Source organism: Pseudopodoces humilis, chromosome 5, assembly GCF_049639895.1.
Source record: "Pseudopodoces humilis isolate 2021_Gansu_Grassland_sample_001 chromosome 5, ASM4963989v1, whole genome shotgun sequence".
Classification (NCBI taxonomy): domain Eukaryota; kingdom Metazoa; phylum Chordata; class Aves; order Passeriformes; family Paridae; genus Pseudopodoces; species Pseudopodoces humilis.
The window spans coordinates 27,361,020-27,381,715 of NC_142204.1; the positions used below are offsets into that span (position 1 = coordinate 27,361,020).

The following is a 20,696-nucleotide window of genomic DNA, read 5'->3' on the forward strand; positions in this document are numbered from 1 at the left end:
TGACTACATTCTTGATACTTGTACTGACAACAGTGCCCAAGTCATATAATTTAATACATGAGCCCAAACACTAGATGTTAGTCCAAAGTCCTGAAATTGTGAATGTTGGGAAAATTCAGACCCAAATCTGAAACCTGTCAGTAGCAGGCTGAGCACCAGCACTAGAGCCATAGGGTAATACATACAAACAGCCAGTGAAAAAACAAAAGTCTTTTAAGTCTTTTGAGGTACCGAATGTGCAGGAAGAGAGCTGAGTAACTCTTCACCCTTCCTCCAGTTCCTGGGAGCAACAGAAGCTCCACATACTGGTCTGCTCACCCACCCCCAAGTTTAATAAGGAAGCTGCACTGTATCTACCTATTGTACATGTGGCCTCCACCCCTGTTTACAAGATACTCCAGCCTTATTCACCAAGTATTGTCCACTTGATGAGTTAAGTAGCCACCTAATTTCACCTGCACGTGCAGTTCTACTGTTATCTTGACTGGATTCACTCAAAAATTGCACAAAAAATCACTGCAAACAGCACCTGATAGGAGAAACTGAGAGGACCCTTCCTAAGTCTGTCCAAATCTCCTGTTTGGCTGCCGCCCATATGTGAGAGCAGCACTGTGGAAAAAACATGGGGTACATAAGACTCTAAATGTGATTAAATAAGGATCATCACAAAGTAACAGAATCTTTGCTATCAATGTGTCCTGAATTTTTAGTGTTACTCACTGTGCCATTGTAATTTTCTTACACTGCCCTTCACATGGCAGAGACTATTTAGCATCAGCTACAGTGGGAATCAGTTTTCCTCCCCATGTGAGGGCAAGTTTCTGAAATAAACTCCTGGGAGCTTCTGCTGCTAAATCACTGATTTATACAGTGCTTCAAACTAGAGCTCTGTGTACATTTATATTAACCAGAGCTATTAAAAAAAAAGCTATTCAGAAAGCTTTTGCTTTCTTATCACCACTGCCTGGCACAATAAAGCTATTGTCTTCCAACCTGGCGCTCTGATGCATTAAAAGGGGGGCCAGATAAGAGCCAGCCTCCAGTACTCAAATCATAGAGCAAATTCAGTTGTGAATCTAAAGGATTGTCTGTGTGTTTGCAGAATTGTGCATTGTCAGATGACAATTTCCCGAATTTGACCCATGGATTTATATTTGCCTAATCTCTTCCAAGCACCAGTGTGTAGCAACCAGTAAAACAATTCCACTACCTGGTCACAAAAAATCTGGCATTTCTCTGAATCTTCTGTAGTTCCTGTTTGAAATCTCTTCTATGCTGTCTGTTTTATTGGCTGCTCTTCAAACAAATACAGTTGACTGGCATCAGTCTCTTTTGAAATGCAGATTAGTTAGAACCTCCAGAAGCCCCAGGCATTATTTTTATTCATCACTCACATGGTTTTAATACATTACCATTTACTGGTATGGGAAGGAAAAAAAAGCCTGGATTTAAGCTGCAAGTTCTCACTGCCAGTTAAAGGCAACTGCTTTATATAATTTATAATTTTGTTTGTTAATTTTAAGTCCTGCAGTTTACTACACATTAATTAGTAGTAAATGCTGAAAAGCTCTGCACAGATATTTATAATATTCTAAGACTGATTGATCACTCTATCACTCAGCCTACTCACAAGTTGTGCATTTACTTCTCCACGGAGAAAGAAGGAAAAATAATTTTGGTAATTTTTTTTTTTTTAAGATATGTAATAAAGAAAAAGGCAAAAACATGGATGCAAAAGCTAGGAACAATCAAGATTCAAGCTGTCAAATACTTTCTCTTGAAAACAAAGGTTTTGAAAAAGTGAAATGATGTGAAATGAAAAGTGATTTTTTTTGGCAAAAGCTAGTTTTAACCCTATTCTTGCTTCAGTTTTTTGGGGAAGGGGCTCTTGAACCGTTGTCTTCTTGAACAGACTTCATAATTAATTTTGAAATTAGCTTCTCATATGAACGAAATTTCTGTATTTATTACTCACTACTAATTCAAAATGAACTTAAACTGCTAGAAATACTTATATATGGCTTTCTGTAACAGGAGAAGTTTATATAAGGAGTACTATAATTCAAAGGTAAGACAGAACCAGCTTATGTTAAGCTAACAAAGGGTTAGTAAACACAAAAGCTGAAGCTTTTTCTGGTACAGTCTAACTTTCATCTGATCTCGCCAAATTACAAAAAGCTCATGTTGGCTGGAAATGTTGAATTTGCTTTGTTCTCAGAGAGTCATGAATATGATTAATTATGGTAGAGCTGCTCCAATGTTACAATGCTGATATTTTTCTTGCGGAAATTATGAAAGTTGAAGGAGAGCAGTTGTAAAAAGAGTAGATGAAAGCTTTGGAAATACCTCTGTTTGGCATCCTGATGGGTTTTAAATCTAAAAGTTTTTAAAGTTCACAATTGCTAACAAAGTACCTGCTCTGCTCAGACTATCAGGACATCTTCCAGGGTTCCTTCACCACATGCCCCCATGCGGGGGTTAGTGTGAGGAGATTAGAGAGGAACCCTTTGCAAGAATCATTCTAGTGTGGTGTGAGACACATTAAGCAGTACAGGAGTGGTTTGAATGCTTCAAAAACTCCTACTGCAAGCCTGCATGGAGGGGATGTGTAACTAGTTTTTCACAGAATCATAGAACGGCTTGGGTTGAAAGGGATCTCAAAGATGGGGGCTTTTTGTTTCAACAGAACTTATTCTGTGGCTTTATTAAACAAGCAGAACATCGTGTCACGCTTGTTCTGTAACACCTAGCAATGGCCCTTAATACCCTGTAAAACTATCCAGGCTGAGGCTGTAATAGAATGTCTTTCATGTCAGTCTGCAAAGATTGTTTCAGAAATGGTCTCCACAGTAGCAAGTTTAAAAAGTGTATTGCTCCTTGTGCTGTAAGTATTATGCAAAATACTAATGAAATAGTTCATACATATTTGTTAGTGGATGGTAATATATTAAGAAATATATACATATATATATCTCAGTACATACTCCTGCCAATATTTTCAGATGAATATTCTCATGAGGACAATAGATAAGATACTAATATTGTTCCATCTGCCCAAGAAAGAAAACCAAAGAAAAGGGAAAGTGTTGCTGAATGCACTACCCAAGAACGATATTAAAAAAAATAAAATTAACATATTCATCACAGAGGATTGAATCCCATAAAAATATGTGCAAAACTTCTTTCTTTGAATAAGAACATCCACTGCATCAATGGAGCAGAGGTGCTGCAAGGTGATCATTAGTCCTACAGAAAGGGACCTGCATACCATTTTGGACACACATTGAGTGTGAATTAGCAGTCTTGCTGCCAAAAAGAAGGGATAATCTCATACTGAGTTGCAAGACATGTGAGGTAGTTATCCTACTGCACTGGTAAGAGCACAACTGAAGCACCGAGCCTAATTTTGGTGTCCATGTTTTCACATGTATACCCATGTGAAGAATTCCACAGATATCAAGAATGATCAAGAGATCTAGAAAACATAGTATCTGCTTTGCCTTGTCAGACAGAATTACTGTTCTCAGCATACCTCTGTACTGAATCAGCTGGTACTTTAGTCACCTTTAAAGTTTATTGTAGAAACAGAATCCATTATCTTTAAGTAATTCAACTTTTACTATGTTTGATCAAGGGTACTATTCTTTCTAACTGATGTTGCAGTCATGAAACAGAACAAAAACATAAAATAGATTATCCCAATAAAGCAGTAAAATTACAGTTACATAGAGTGATTCAAACTGAATCAGTAGGGAAGTGGATGCGCTTTTCCTTTCCCCATGGATTTTAGTCTGAATATTTACTTGATAGCTTTAATTTCTCTTCTAGAAACACTGTATACATATTTCAAAGTCTGTAATTTTATGTATTTGAAAAGTTTCTCACACATTTAATACTGAAGTTAATAAAGAGGAGGAACAGCTTACTAACAGAATAAATGTATCATTACTTGGAATCGTCAAATCACAATTGAATTTAAGCTGATTTATAATGACAACCTTAATATGAGTTAATTCATAGTTTTTGACTTGGAGACTATTTACTCAGACAGCAGAAAGAAACTAATCTCTTATTTATTGCAATTATTGAGATAAGTTGTGTGAGCCTTGACTGTATTCATGTTTCAAGTGTTCAACTATTGTGGTCTGTTTTTTTCTGTTCATTTTTCTGGCCATAATGTACCTCAGTCACAAATTATATTATTCCTCTTCAGGTATAATATTTGACAAAACCTCCTGTCCCTCTCTGCTGAAATATCTGACAATCACGTTTACCATAACAGCAGTGATTTTCTACATCACATTTATCCTGATAATAATATATAAATAATATTCTTCTAAGAAGCAAGATATTTGTCCTACAGATACATTCTTCTTCCTGAAGAAGCTCCCTCCCTAGAGATAGGGGCTACCCTTAGAAGAAAGTATAGAACTAGAAATCCTTTCCTCTCACAAACCTGAAATATCACACACCCATCATATCCTCTGGGAGCAGGGGGAAAGAGAGTCCCTGGGAACAGCCTGCAGGTGGGGGCTGACAGCTTTTGCTTCCCTTCAATGCACACTCCCTGAGGCGCTTGGGCTGGTTTTTAGCTATCTTCTAGGGCAGCCTAGCACTCAGCTCCCAGGGGCTTCCATGGGCTTGTTCCTTCCACAGGCAGAGAATGGCACGAAGAGCTTCCAGGGAGAGCAGAGTCAGGCTGCCAGTCTCCACAGAGAAGCTGTCCTTCAGTTCACCAAAAGCTAATGGTGCTCAAGAGCCGAAGGTTGGCCTGTAATGCTGTGTAACCGTAAGGCAATGGTGGAAGACACTGGCAGTCTGTCTTGGGGAAAATATAGGATAGGGTACACAGGATCCAAATGCAAATCTCTAAAATGCTTAATGATTTGTATAAAATCAACAAACCCAAAAAACCTGAGAAGCTGCTGTGCCTATTAGCTGAATTGATTTCATCCTACCTTTACATCCTTCACAAGTAAGGGCATTATAGTGATACCCAGAGGCTTTGTCACCGCAGACCACACAGAGCTCTTCTCCTTTCACTCTTCCTGTGGAGTGACCCAGTCTAGGCTTTTTGGCTGCAGGGATATCCATTATCTCTGTCTCCCTTGTGAAAAAGGTCTCTGAGGGTAACCTCCTGAGTTCATACATCCCAGAGGAATACCATTCCTCATGCTGCGGAGGGTAGAAGCCTAGGTTGGAGTAATAAGGTGGCGATGAGATCTGAGGCTGAACTTGGGGAAATGGCACATTGTTGTACTGTGCATAAGGTGACACATCTGCCTCTTGCACTGGAGAACTCATTGGTTCTGAAAGGACACCTGGAAAATAATAATGCAAAACCAATTTCTATTACTACCATGTAATTGTAGTATCTTATCAGAGAAGTTTCCACTTCCAGACATCTATCTCAAAAGCCAGGCACAAACATAAAGACTGCATTATCTAAGCTCAGATTTGCTACACAAATACACTGCAAGAAGTTTCAAAAATAGTTTATTCATTCTCAGACACTCCTTTATAATTGGTGGAAATGTCTGACACTGGCAGTTACACAAAAAAAAAAATCTTGAAAAATATTGTACAGGTAATAGTATAATTGTTCAGTTTACAAGAAAGAGGAACCCCACCCCAGAGAAGTTAACAACCCAAATTAGACTTAAAAGCAGAATGGAAGAAATCCAAACATATGGCAAAAACCCCATGGTATTGGCAAAGGCTAAACCAAGACTCAAACATCATGTTAATTTGTATTTAATTCTGAAGGAATATATCAATGCAGACAAAAACTGCACTAGGGAAAAATAACAAGGGTGAGGCTTAATTGGAAGACTGAAAACATGAAATAAACCTTCAAGAAGAGCCTGAAATAGTAAGGTGAAACCTCACTATTTTTCTCACCAGGAAAGAACAAGAAAGATACTCCTTCTATAAGTGGTGAAATGCAACCTTCTCACCATCCAGCCTCTGCAGCCTGGTCCCCTGCCCCTACAAGCCTGTGCCATTCAGTGCAGCTGTGCAGCTCTCAGAGGAAGCACCTCTGAAAGCCAGCATTATTCACCTCAGAGCCAGCAGCAGACCTGGCAGTGGCACAAGGAGTGGCAACCTTTCCTGTCGGGATCAACACGGTACCTGGAAGTTACCTTAACCTTGCTCATTAAATAGCATATTTAAAACTGCAGAAAACTGAACTCTCATTTCTTTTCTGCACTTCAGGCACAACAACATCCAGCAGTCCCTGGATGGGGTAGGTAAAATCAAGTCCACATCACACAGCTGAAAAGCTGAATTTAAAAGTTATTTGCAAACTATTTCTTTTTTTTTTTTTGGAGGCAGCCACGTCTTGCTGCTCCATGAAAACACTGACTCAATTCCTTCAATAGTTCCAAGAAGAGAGTCTGAGAAAAATAGAGCATATTTCCAGGAAGGTGACCAGTCCAGTTTTATTTGAATCAACAGCAGCATTTACAAGGAAATCATAGATTAATGTTCATTGGTGACCATCACTTACCAGTGCTTCAGAAGAACTCCAAAAACATTTTTGCTGACATAAAATTGGTCCCAGGTAAGTGCCCTTCTTTTATGAGAAATTAAAAACAATGAAGAAATGCTAACAATTAAGAAGAGGAAACATCTGTAATGATGTAAATAATTAAAATCTATAGTGGGGAATCCAGTTAGTGGCAGAAACCTTTTAATTACACCTGCTTTTTCACTTTCAAGGTGTCACACTCTTGCTCTGCAGCTTTCTGCCCCTCCTATTTTACCATGCTGCAGAAGCCATGCAAGTGTTTTGGGTTTGTGTGATCACTCTATTATTGCTCACAGCACATCTTTGCCAATAACAAGTGTTGAGGTCCCAGTTCCAGAATAAGCAGCAAGATGTAAGTCTGTAAAAACGTGACACAAAATCAAATGAGAATAATGGTGCCTTTTATTACCAGCTATTAGTTTAATTATGGTTGCATTTTGTTGTTCCAGAAGAGGCCAGGGCACCAAGTGCTACAGTGGCAGAAGCAGAATAGCAGAAGGCACTCCCCAAATCCAAGGTTATGTCATTTAAACAAAGAGTACAGACACACAGAGGGCATCTGGGGACTCTACGAAAGAGCCTGGAAGTGGCATTACAGCTTCATGCATCAGATGTAGACTGTCACTGATACCTGCCAGTCACAGTGGTGACAAAACAAATAAAGGGTGAGGACGACAAAGATTTGATATCCAGTATAGGTTTAATGAATCTTTGGCTGTATTTACCACTTGTTGAGACTGCTGCTCCTGAAGACTGGTCAAGGTATTTCAGGTACAGAAGCTGGAGTTAGTTGTGGGATACACAATCGCTCAGTCTCCCTTTGGAAAGGAATCTGCTCACTGTGGAAACCTAAGTTTTCATTTGCTTATTAGTAATTAGTTAATTGAATTTGCTAAAAGAAAGTGGGATAATCCCAAAATGGAAAGGAAGAAACTGTTGATTTTTAGGTTTCTGCCATACACAGGAAACTCCACAAAAGCTGTGTATCAGCCTCTTGAACTGCTTGGGCCTCTGAAAGAGCAAGAAGAGAAGGCAACATTCTTTCCACAGGAAAAAATCTCAGGGCTTGTTAAAAAAACTCAGGGCTACTAAAGGACTGCAGCACATCCTGAGACAATACTGGGGGGTTATTCAAACAACTGTAGAGCCATTTGGGTTACAAGTATGTTTAGAAAAATCTTCCCAATCATTAATTCTACTCTGCTTCCAAAGGAAACAAATAAAAAAATATGAGTCTTAATTAATTAAGTTAAATACAGGAAAAAAAAGCCAAACAGCCCACCTCCTTTTTCTTTCCATCAGACGCATCATTAAACAATTTAGCTGAACTGAGTCCGTGCTCAAATCAGTGGAAGGAAAAGGAAAAACAGAGAGGTTGGAAAGCGACTGAGAACACAGTCTTGTTTTACACAAAACAGACTGACAGCTTAAACTCTGGGAAGTCCTCAAAGACCAGTATGGTTTTTGAAGATAATTAGGTTGCAACTGTGTAGGTTTTCCCACTTTAGCTTGAAGTTTTGAGGGTTGTTTGGTTTTGGTTTGGTTTGTTTTAAGTAGACCTGAGCATCATGATGTACCTGTAGACCTGTACATGACAGTCTAGACCAAATAATTTCTTATCACAAAAGAAAAGTAATCTTATCTTACTGAGCGGAATGTACATAAGCTTTTCTCCAGATATATGTATTAGTAGAGGTCTGGGGCAGACTGGTCTCATGCAGCTAAAACATGAACAGCCCAGTAAAATCATTGCAGTTGCAGTACTATAAGCAGTGAAAGTGAAATCAGAAATGAGCTCACTGGACTACACCAACATTTTGTTTGTGTGGTCTCAAATATTTTGAAACATTTATGTCTTTTTCCTTTTGGAAGGATACCTTTCAGATTTTTAAGGAAAGAATATTTAAGCACACACAAATATTAAGTTACTTACACCTGCAGATTTTTTTCTATTTGCAAATCTTATATTTTGTAAATAAGCATTTTTCAATTAAAGCCTTTCACAAAAATATCAAAAGCTGACTAAAAAAAAGTGAAACCTTCACATGCACATTGTTTTTCAAATATTTTTTCCACTTGCAACTAAATCTTATTAGAGTTTTACTTCTGTTACTTTAAGTTTTACACAGAATATTTTACATGAAACTTTAAAAAATATTTGAATTGTATAAATATTCTTTGACGGTATAAAGAAACTGTTTTCAGAATTATACTGAGATTCTTCATAAGCTAAAGGTGATTTTATGCAGAATATTACAGAAATTACAGAAATTACAATGAGATCACATTTTAAAGTAAAACTTATTGTTCCACTAATATAAAGTTCAACAAAGAGAACTAAATTCTAATCAGGCTTAAAACATGAACCCCTGGCTCTCCTTCACTATTCCTGAAGGAACATAATAAAATAACAATATTTAGAATTAGGTAATTCAGAAACCACAGCATAGCCATTAATAAAATCCTGGTTTAATTCTGAACAAATTATTTGCTTATCTTTTAAAGATCACTTGGTTTAAAAAAATCTAATAGCATCCTACCATTTCAATGAAGAGTGCAAGAATAGATAACAAAAATGTCCAGGTGAGAATATGGCAATATCCTACCTCAGGCTGTGTTCAGTCTGACCATGTCTTGACAAAAAATATTCTCCTTAAGGTGCCTCAGTCCTCATTTCTCTCTCTTTTTCTTTTTACCTCCTAAAGTCTATATATACATGAACCTTCTTAATTCTGCTTTGTCTGTGTCCTGCTCACTTCTTTACTGTGAGAACTTTCTTTAAGACTAGAAAGGAGTGATACAGACCAGAGGTTATATAGTTTACTAATTAACTTCATTACAAGCAACTTGTTTGTAAAAGCCGGAAACAATGACTGTTCCCAGTATGGATTTACTTGGATAAAATTTGGTCACCAGTTTGAGAGGATGCCTCCTAGTAGCCTAACCATTGTAGTTTTGTACCTATTGTGGTTTAGTTACAAGAAAATTTTGTATCAATAAATACTTGGTAAGGTCAGGTGGTTCTGTGCAATAGATTAACCACTCCAGTATCACAGAAAGCAAGTTTTTTTAAGTGCAGAAACGTTGCATTCTCAAAAAAAGGCAAAAGTGCTCAGACCATACTGGACACACCTGTATGACAAGATAGAATGGTTTGGGCTGGAAGGGCCATAAAGATCATCTAGTTCCAAATCCTGCAGTAGGAAGGGACACCTTCCTCTTGAACAGGTTGCTGAAAGCCACATCCAATCTGTCCTTCTCATTAAATTTTTTACTGACATTGCCCCTCTGTTTGGTTTGGCTCTCTTAATAATTATTATGCTTCCAATGTTTTCTGTTTTAATTTGTGCTGGTTTGTTTCTCTTTGATTTGGGGGTCAGTTATGAGCCTAATTATCTTCTCTGCAGGGATGAAGCCAGATGTTGCATCAGCTGCCAGGTGGTGCTAAAGACAAGAAGTTATTTAACATATCTTATGATCCTGAAGCTGTTTAATTGGTTTGGACACTTGACCCTAAAATTTTTTATTACTTTTATTATTGTTGTTTATTAAAAAAGAAAAAAAAACAAAACAAAAACCCCAAAAACCAAAGAGTGGCAACAAAAAAACCACAGAAACCAAAAAACCACAAACCAAACCAAACAAAAAAAACCAGAAAAAATATGCAGATTTAGCTAAAAGGAGTCAGCCTTTTAAGCTCCTCTTAGACATTGCTCTGTGTCCACAACAATTTTCAATGGTATTTGTTATCCTTTCATTAAGGAGTTTAGCTATAATGGTTCTTTTTCCCCTCTGTTGCATGTAATTTATTTTTTTTTTATTCTTCCTCATCCTTTTCAGTACAGATTGTAAGAGTGTTCATTTCCCACAAAAACTTCTTCCCCAGCTAGGGACATGTACAGTGAGAGTGGCATTTCTTGTCTAGTTATATTTTAATGCCACATTACAAGGAAACATTTTCAGGCCATCAAAAAAATACTTGAAATACTCGAAAATATTTGAAATAAGTCTTCATTCGAACTAAGCATATATTTTTTTTCAGGTTCTTAGAAATAATTCCATTTCTGATATCTGAAGTTTCACATTTAGTATCTTGCATACTAGCAGCTTCTACAAAAGATGCTTTCACAGAAAATAGAATGGAGCTATTACTTTAGAGGCCTGCTACTTACTTATCATAGAAATGATAGTTTGAGTCACATACTCTATATATTTCAGGTGCCACACAAATATAAAACCTTTCTAAATCACCTGAGGAGAGAGTTAGAGAAAGAAAAGCAGATTTGTAGGAGGACAGGGTGGAAGGTAAGGACCCTCACTCTAACTAGGCTTAAGATCCCTCCACATTTGCATTTTGAGGCTCTTTTCCCAGGGGCTTAAACTGCAGAAGGGATAAACTATGGTTAAAACACACTTAAAACGGCAGCACACAATTTTCATCTACTGAAAGGTGGAAAAGGTTTTTTCTGAAACCTGCTGCATCTAGAAGTCTTGAGGCTAAGGATGTAGAAGGGCCCTGGAATTACCATGGTGATGAGGCTCAAAGCACAGGCAACTCAGAACTGACATTTCTTTTGAAAGAGCTGAACCTGGAGCTAATGTTTGGAGATGCAATTAGATTTGCTTCCAAAGGTCTAAGAACACTCTCCCCATAGACTGAATGAAGCATAGTGAAAACAAATGTATTTCCAAGGTTTTTTTATAGAATGTGCGTATGCATCTTTGGATAGAGGAGACTGGTTTTTATAAAGGGTAATGTTTGTAAGCCAGCAATTTTTCATTTTTGAGCTGCAATGTATGAAAAGACCTAAAAGAAACATGCATTATAAGGACCATCTAAAAGAAAAGCTTTCTTCCTCTTTTCTGGGGTACACAAGTCACTTCCTGCCAAAACTGAATGTCAAAAATTGCAAATAAATTACAATGATAAATAATTGAGAGGCAAAACCATTTCCTACAAGTGTTTTGCCTAGATGGAGTCATATTTTCAGAATGAGTAACTTTCTCTGTGCACTTGGTTGCATATTATTTCTGATAGGCTTTTTTCCAGCTATAAAAGCAAAAAAGACACAGTATTAGAGTGACACTCCACAAAACAAAAGTCAGCTTAAGTGAAACACAGCAGGAGTGCTAAGTTTTCTTCCTAATGGGACCCCTGATTCAAATCCTTAATACATTATTTCTTTCTGTTACAGAAATGTCAGTTTGAATTAAATCTCCATTGTGCTAAGCTCTGAACACCTATAATGAGAGACACAATCCCTCTTGTGAAAGCTTCACAATTTGTAGGTAAGATTACCCTGTGGAGGGAAAGTTCTTTATATTCACATTCTTGTATTTTCAAGCAACATTATAATTATTCCTCAAAAATAATGAAATAATTAATGAAAACTTAGATATTGGGGGAAAATTTCTTGACAAAGCCCTGAAGTAGCTCAGGTATGCAGGAGTTTTGAAAGATGACTGGATACAAGATTTGGCGCCCTAGATTTGAACATCATTCTCCTCTCTGTGTATCATGGCTTGACATTGGAATTAAGAGGTAGTCAAGGAGTTGTCTAGCTGCTAGCATATATTTCTTTTAACAACTCCACAACATTTCTCCAACCAAACCCCAGAACAAAGAGGGATAAAAGCCAGTAACACACAATAATGGAGTGGGTTGTGCTTATCATTAGTGATAAAGCTTTAGTTTAGCTGTATGGAGCCAGGACACTGCAAGTGGTCTGACTTGTATAGATGATGGTCCTGACTTCTAGGAGCTGTGCAGCTGGAGTGTCTCTGGGTGCCAGAGCCCTTCCTTCCATGCCCCAGGCACTACTCTTGTTTCAGACAGGTGAAACTGGAATGTGTTTGGTTTTTCCAATACACAAAAAGGGAGAATTCTGGTCTTATTTGGACTGTAAACTTCTGAAGCGTTGCAACATTTTTTGGAGGTCTGTATTGCATTTGAGGCCTTCAAGACATCATAATTCACTCAATGAAGGACATACTCTCTTGTCAAATGAAAGGCAAAAAAAATGTATTATTCTCTTTTTTTTCTTAGCAGTACATATATCAGAAAATAGCTTACCCATGCTTATAAAATATTGACCAAGAATTTTTCACTAACTAACAAACTCATGCTTAGCCTTGAAAAATTCAGTGGAATTGGAGCAAGGAGACTTTCCAGCCTGCTTTATAAATTTTCTTGTGCACTGAAGTTAATAGGATAAGTTTTTAATGGCCTTAATAAGACAAAGATTTTAATTTAGGTGAAATTACTTTCATAAATTTGCATAATATGGCAATGCAAATACATTGCACTATAATTTCATTACAGATTAACTGGAAATATATCTGCTCAGCTTGATTTAAGTGACTCACATGAAGGCAACATCCAGCCTCCGTACAAAGGTCTGTTTTTGCCAAATGATCTCCAGTATTAGAAGTGTCACAAAAACAACCCACAGGTTCTGCTGTGAGCAGTGATGAGAGCAATAATGTGCAGGATTACACTACCACCACAGATCTATTGTTTGTTATTCTTCTCATAATTACTGAAGATTCAAGAAGGTTGGCACGTTTCAGCCACATATCCTTGACTTGAAATTTCAGTTCATTTTCTTCTAGGTTTCTGAGTATAGGACAGCTTGCAATTTCAACCTAAATTGGTGACTTACCAAACAAATGAGGACCTTCAGCAAGAGGAAATCCATCAGCACTGGCCAGCTGATGATGTCCTATTAAATTCATTTCAGATCCCATTTATTCTTCAGTTCAGGAGGAATATGCTGATTAAACAGGAGGTTGAAAAGAGACCCTGAAACATATGAAGCAAAAAGAATATTTATAGCAAGATAACTAATTTTAGTGCACCTAGTGTAAAGCAGGATGCAGGAGGTTGTTTCAATATTTGCTGTAACATTGTCTTGAAATTACAATACCTAATTCAGCCTTTAAGTAAAATGCTACATCCAGACTGGTTTTTTTTTCTTTGCTGTGGCATATTTTATTTACCCTCTTTCTGTTCATTTTAAATTAATAGTGGTTCATGCCCAAATTTATTCAAATATTCAGACAGAAACACTGGCCTGACCTCCTGAGGGCATGTTTCCCAGCCCCCCTACCATGCAATACCAGTGGTTTGCATTATTTTTCACCACCCTTTCATTATTTCATTGCTTTCACTTACCGAAAAAGTGTAAGTTTATGGCTAGATCAGGAGAAAATAGACAGGAAACTTGAGTTTAGTTTCTAGGGACCAGCTCTTTATCTTGTCTTCACTAATTACTGAACAAGATAAATGGTGACAAGCACTGAAAGCCAAGCCTTGCTGTGATAACTCGCCCATCCGCTCTCTCTCTGGTCTCAGGCAGCCACAGAGCTCTCGCCTGGGGAGGCTGGGAGAGGTGTGGAAGGTGTGGAAGGTGTGGAAGGTCTGGAAGGTGAGGAAGGTGTGGAAGGTGAGGAAGGTGTGGAAGGTGAGGAAGGTGTGGAAGGTGTGGAAGGTGTGGAAGGTGTGGAAGGGGCTTCCTTGCCCAGCTCACATGGCTGGAGTGGGCCAGCTCCAGACTGCACTTGAGGCAGGACCAACAGGGGAATAAGGAGCTCCACCAAGGAGCTTATGTCTCAAGGGCTTATAAAGACACCAAGAGGATTCTGCATAAAGTTGACAGCAATCTGTTTTCCTTTGTTTTACAGTCTTAATTCTTGATTTGGTTTTATTACCATGGGACTGTCCCTGGGCATTTCCACTCACTGACGGCATTTGAGAGTTACAGCCCAGTCTGCTTCCCAGTGAGGGCTCAGCGTGTTTCTTGGGCAGAAATGAAGTCATCTGACAAAAACGTGAATGCTGCAGGGGGCCCCAGTGCTGAGCAGGCTGGGAAGGAGCTTGGGAGAGCGGCAAGCACACTGTAATTATATTCAGATTTGTCCGTAAGGATTCATTAAGTTCTTCTTTAACATAAACAGAGGCCCTCTAATTAGACAGATGCATTTTAAATGTCTGCCCACAGATAATTTAAACAGTTTACTTAGAAATGTCAAAAGCTACTTGTATCACAGCCCAGATAGGGTTCTTGTGGCAAATCACATGTAAACAGTCTCAAATCTAGCACAGAAACGTAGTTTTGCAATAGCAGAAGAGCTCCCTGTATCCCGGATGGGGTTTGGCAATCAGCCCAGCCACCCCACTAGGTCCACATTTACTTCCAACCATTTTATTGCCTTGCTTCCTCATTTTCCAGGGAAGTTATCTGCTGAAATCAAGAGGTGGGGCCACCCACGTGGCTCTAAGGTCTTAAAATTCCTGACAGACAGATTTCTCATGAAATACCCATGACAAACCCTTGGGATGGGATTCCTCTTAAAGCCCATTACAAGTGTTCTGAGATGGGAGAAGACAGCGGCACAGTCAGAACCATTATAATGGCCAGCAAGAAAAACATCAAAACGAGGTATTTTCAGAGGGCTAATGAATATTTTTCTGGATTTTCTTGTGGAAGACCAGAGAAGAGAGGCCATCAGCACCCTCTCCTCATCTCCAAGCCCTTTAATATCTTCCTTGCAGCCCATGGAGTGCAGCCCTTAGAGCTCCTTGCAGGATCAGCTCTCCTTACAGCCAGACATGAAGACTGTTCCACCACTACTACTACTCCTCATATCTCCTCATCAGCCCCTGTTTGAGGGCCTGGCTGAAACACCTAACATCAGCACTGGGATGGTGAATGTCTGTATGTTCATACAGAATCTAGAATTTATCTCCTTAGGGAATGTTGGAAGTTATATCAAAATACTTTAAATACAGTCCTGAGAAGACATCTACTTAGAAGTATTTACTGCCAATATATGGTCAGATTTTCAATGCATAACTTCTTAGCTTGTAAGTTTTATATTCTGCATCCTGATAGTTTCTGCTGCAAATAAAGAAGAATGCAGGCAAGCTATGTTTCTAAATGCTTATAAAGTGTCTGTTTTTACAGCCTCTTTGATATGTCTATAAACTTCTTTCTTGTTTCCTTGAGGACATTCCATTTTTTAACTTATCATTCTACATTGCCTCTCTTTAACCTCAAGATGGATTCCTTAGAATCTATTATTCTTTGCATACACACACAAAAAGACCCAACCCTCGTGATATTAATACTGCCTTGTTGATAGTAAGAATCTTGAGGACATATTTGTAATAATCTGCTCTACTGTAGTGCATTATGGGTTTTGTAACTCTGTGCCTCCTGCCACATAAATTTTTGTCTGGATGGATTCGGTTCAAGCCGAATGTTCATGATGATTTTACGATTCCCACCATTTTAATACTTCATTTTCTTTAATATATCTACCTGATGTAGACCTTTTACTAGATTTCAAGGAAGAGATTACTCCTGTTTTCTTGGTGTTTCTGCAAGGCACAAGATCACCATAAAAAAGGGCCAGAAATATATTTTCCAATGCATCTACCTTTGGAACTGTAAATTTCACTGGACACCAAACTCTTCATTAAATACTGATTGATATTTGGCATTGATTTTCTCCTGAGTCCAGCTTTCTGTAAGCTATCTAACCTACATTAGATTTATCCATATAATTAATTTCACATGTATTTAAAAGCAGCAGATACTGGTTTCCAGCTCTAAGACCTACACTAGGTACACAATACAGAGCATTTAAGCTACATTTACTCCATACATTGTTCAGTTCTGGGGAATAATGTAGGTCACTATATTGGACTACTCCATTCTGAGGTGTAACAACAAAAACAAAGAGCATCTGACATTTAAAAGCTGAAATAAAGGCAATAGAAGCACAGGAAATCAATATTGCTCTCCAAAATAAGAGCCCTTCAAGAGAAAAGAAAAGGCATGTAATAAATTAGAAACTTCGTTTTTCAAATAATTTTTAGTTAATTTTAAATGAACCAATTTACTCCACCACCTTTGGAGATTAATTTCATAGGCCAAAATATACAGCAAAGAAAAACAGAGATCAATATGTATAAATAAATATGTGCCCAACTGCTTTAGATTATCATCTTCAACTGCATGTTAAGAGCTCAGAATTGCATACTTTTATTACATGTAACCTTTAACATACTTCAAAACAATCAATGGCTCTTTACACAATGTATGTTTAACTAAGAAAATTTACATGTATGTTATTATGTATAGGGCTTGTTTTTCCACTGTATGGCTGTATATACATATTTATTCCAATTTCTTATGGGATATATGTTCATTGAGGTATACAAACACGTGTGTGTACACAATTGGGCTTACCACTGAACTCTAGGTTTCAGCTTTACTGTGGGCTCTTATCTGTGCACTACCCATGACCTTGCTATAGTCAATAGTAAAGCTTTCCCTGGCTTATGTGTAAGCAAAGCCAAGTCTCTTGCTGAAATAATTAAATCAACTGAGCTCACTGAAAACAAAAGCATCATGGCCTCACACTTTCAAGTAATGTAAAAATACATTTGATCATTAGAAAAGCTTCATGACAGTCTAATTGTGGTTTACCTTCAGAATGACTGAATCTATCTCAATTACTCAGCAAAGGGAGATATATCAAAGCACATGTCGAATCTTTCAGAAATATTAGTGAAGTACGTTTCCTTCCATCTGTCCCTTAATATTTTCCTATTCTTCACACATATGACTGGCTGTTGCTCAAAGAGAAATTTCAATAACATCATTGATCTATGGCCCAATCCAAACATTGTTAACATCAATGAGAAGATAGATTCCCACCTCAATCACAGGCTTTTGATGTGGCCTCATAGCCTTTCTGTAGAATATTTAATGCAGTGCCTCAGTTACTTGAGAAGCTATTTTATTTGCTTACCTGTTTGTTTTAAAGTGTATCAAAGGGACCTGAAAGCAGTAGGAAGATTCATGCTCTCTATTCCCATCCTGCTGCTCTCAGGTCATTTTGGCAAGCACAGCACTACAGGCAACTACACAGCAACTGATGCAAAATGCAAGCATCCATACGAGCAAGTTTGAGAAGCAGAGGCGGGACTAATGTTTATTAGAAATTTTCCATTATATTTCTTAATATGGAATTTAAAATCAGAGCAGGAAAGAGACACAGGACAGAAAAAAATAAATATAGAATATTTCTGCTTCTTTATTCTGAAGCAGAATCCGGTATCTGACTCTCAAGTAGAACTGAAAACTCTGTGAGAAGTATCAATGACATTCCTATAAGGAGGTAAGTTCAAAGAGAGGGGCCAGCTTCTGACTCTGCCTGGGATTACCTCCTAAACACCATTTGTGTGTTTCTTGCTTTCTCCAGCATATTTTTCATGTCTCACCTGAAAAAACTGAAAGCCCTCCATTTCTAACTTGGTTTTGGACTGACATTTAGACTAGTGCAATTCCGATATAACTCCCAATTTCTAGGTTCTCTGTAACACAAAGAGTAGCAATAAAAATAACAAAAGCGAAATGTGTTCCACCACAGTTAGAGTTTTCTGAAGATAAATGAGTGGCAAGAGCACTCAGAAAAAAATTATTTTTTTTTAAAAACTAGCAATGGATTCAAATAGTAATCACTTGAAATTTGAAACCCCCTTTTACTTTTCCTAGTTATGTGAAATATGTGCTAAAATCTTCAACTTTGGAAGATGCACTTGGAATCTTTACACAGAACTGTCAAAGAAAAAACTGTATGAAACAAATACAATTTTCCTTTTCTGGATTTTTCTCTGCTCTCCCATTGAAAACATTTTCTGTTTCTAAAAGGATAAAAAAACCAAAACAAAACAAAAAAACCCCACCCAAACAAATATAATTTCAAACACAAATGCACACAATTAACTAGATAGCACTGTTGCAAGAAAGTCTCAATACCAAACTTATGCCTTCTGTTCCAGTGACACAAAGAAGCCAGCTTTCTAAAAACAAATTTCAACATGACTTTATTTTTCACCTTACCATTTTTCCCAAAGGGAATTCTTACTATTGAGACAGTTCTGTGGATGAAATTACTTCTTATATTATTCTTCACTTTAATTTTTTTTTTTCTGATCAAAAATCCATTAAGATCCACTAAATAATTCAGGTGATAAAATTACTTTTGTATTACACAACAGCAAGAGCTATCAGTTTAAGGAATTATTACTTACTGTTCTTTTCTGGAAGACTGCAGATGGCAGGATGTAAGACAGTTCTGCACTCAGTTCAGTGTCCTAATGATTCTCACATAGGAACATTTTTGTTTTGTTTTTCTTTCATGTTTAGCAGAAGCCTGTAGTGATAACACAATGAATCAAAGCTTGGGTTTATTGGCTCAGTGCCCTAATGGACAAGGATTACTCATTAACAATTCTTTCTTTGCTAAACTCTCCAAACATGGGCTGTATTAAAATGTGAATTCCAGCTTGACCATGGGCACAGAGATTTGAGATGCTCGTTAATACTCTGGTTGGGTGCAGAGGGGAAGTTAACTCAGACAGTAGGGTGATAGTACCTTGTTGCTAATTATAATATTTTCCTTGCACATGTACATTTTTATGACATCCTCAGCCTCCTTGTCTTTCCCATCCAAAGATGTCAGATGTTATTCCAAGTCATAAACTTGACTTTTAAGTTTTTCTGTTATTTTTCACACTTTTTAGGGAGACTGAGCATTACACTGAGTACCGAAGCAGAATAACCTATAAATTACAGCATCACAGGGATGTGAAGACATTAAAATTTAATTCCTGTATCTGCAACAGTCTCTAAAAAACTGCAGCATTTTGATTTGGACTCATCACATAAAACTCTAGACAAGAAACTGAGGCTCCTAATTTTAAATCTATCAGACTCATGCACTAGTTGTGCACAGGGGGAGGAAATTGGTACCTCTAGATGGAATACCACATCCTTGAGTGGGTTGCACTGTATCTGAAAATGCTGATGTGCTGTCACTGACAGAAAGGGGACCTTGAACTACCACATCCCCATTTAACCTACAGAGGAAATTAAAGTGAAGAGAAATGGATTGAGGCTGTTTTATTTCAACATCCCACCTACACAGGAAGCATAATAATTCTCTGGCTTGCATTGCAAAACACACCCAGTGGCATGAGCTGATCTGCCAGTGGTACTGAGACAAATTTCAGTCAGGGGAGACTACTGACAGCATCACTCATGGTGAGTTCATGATTGTCACACAGTATATGATGTCCATCCTTCCCTAATATTTGCACCGTCTGAGCAAGACTGAATACGCAGAGACACAGGCTGTGCCTCCTACTTGAGCAAAGAGAGGCACTGGGCAGCAAACATGGTCCTTTCTCTGAGAAAGGTGAGAGCTGCTGGCCCTAAAATTACCAAGAGTAAAATTCCTTCACTTTGCCTCATTTTAAGGGAAAAAAATAATACTTTAAAAAGGTATATTAATCCTCAAGCTTTTATCAGGGAAACTCAAATTCTCTATAAGTTCTCTATATTTCTCATGAAAATATTATTAATAACGAGTCTCTTTTATGTGTTCTGTCCCTTGAAAATTCACCTGGTAGCCACCCAAACACTTGTAGAGTGACAGATTTCTGAAGAGAACAATGGGAGAATGATGCTGTAAGGCTGTGACTGGAAACTAACTCCCCAGGGACTCTTTTTTCCAGGGATTTATGCCTACAGCTCGTTCCAGCAGGCAATGGACATATGATAAATACATTTAAGACTAAGGATCTCTGAGTCTTCATTTCTGACTCTCTGAAGACCATCTCTCTTCTGTGAATGAGATTTCTGTTTGACAAATTCACATTTATCAAAATCAACAAATTACTGTCAAGTAAGAGAATTTTTCCAAAACAAGCCTACCCACAGGAGATAGGTGGTCTCTTCAATCAAGCACGCCAGCATCCCAGCTGTCACTTTCCACTATATGTCCACTCCAGTGGTGCCTAGGAAACCCATGCCAAAAATCCAGTTTCTTTGGTTATCCTGAGTCCAGTGATGGGTTTTGTCCCAACCAGGAGAAAAACCAGAAGTGGAGCCAGGAAGTCCAGAAAATGTCATATTATGTTTGATTGAGCTTTCGGTCTCTTGGTAAGTTCCAAAGATCTGAAATTTATTTTTCGTCATTCAGCTTTCCCCAGCATTGGTCTGATATAATGGCACAGAGAAATTGCTTTTTAGAGGTCCCTAGAGACTAACTTTTAATAAATGTTCTTTCTGAAAAAGCCTTTTCCTCT

The 20,696-nt window shown here is 37.9% G+C and overlaps 1 protein-coding gene across 8 annotated transcripts in view; it reads right to left on the reverse strand.

Moving 5' to 3' along the window:
- Positions 1 to 18,754, reverse strand: part of NR1H4 (nuclear receptor subfamily 1 group H member 4) — a 35,840-nt gene extending 17,086 nt beyond the window's left edge. For 2 of the 8 annotated variants that reach the window (XM_005519459.3, XM_014249111.2), the window contains exons 1-3: positions 18,639 to 18,754; positions 13,195 to 13,334; positions 4,959 to 5,321 (exon numbers count right to left, since the gene is read on the reverse strand). In XM_005519459.3, coding sequence (XP_005519516.1) covers positions 4,959 to 5,321; positions 13,195 to 13,279 — 448 coding nt within the window. In that variant the 5' untranslated portion in view covers positions 13,280 to 13,334; positions 18,639 to 18,754. Of the gene's footprint in view, positions 1 to 4,958; positions 5,322 to 6,511; positions 7,187 to 7,257; positions 7,493 to 7,814; positions 7,835 to 9,138; positions 9,289 to 13,194; positions 13,335 to 18,447; positions 18,506 to 18,638 lie in introns of those variants that run through there. The other 6 variants (XM_088055662.1, XM_088055667.1, XM_088055663.1 and 3 more) reach the window with 6 other exon arrangements.
- Positions 18,755 to 20,696: the final 1,942 nt, after the last annotated feature.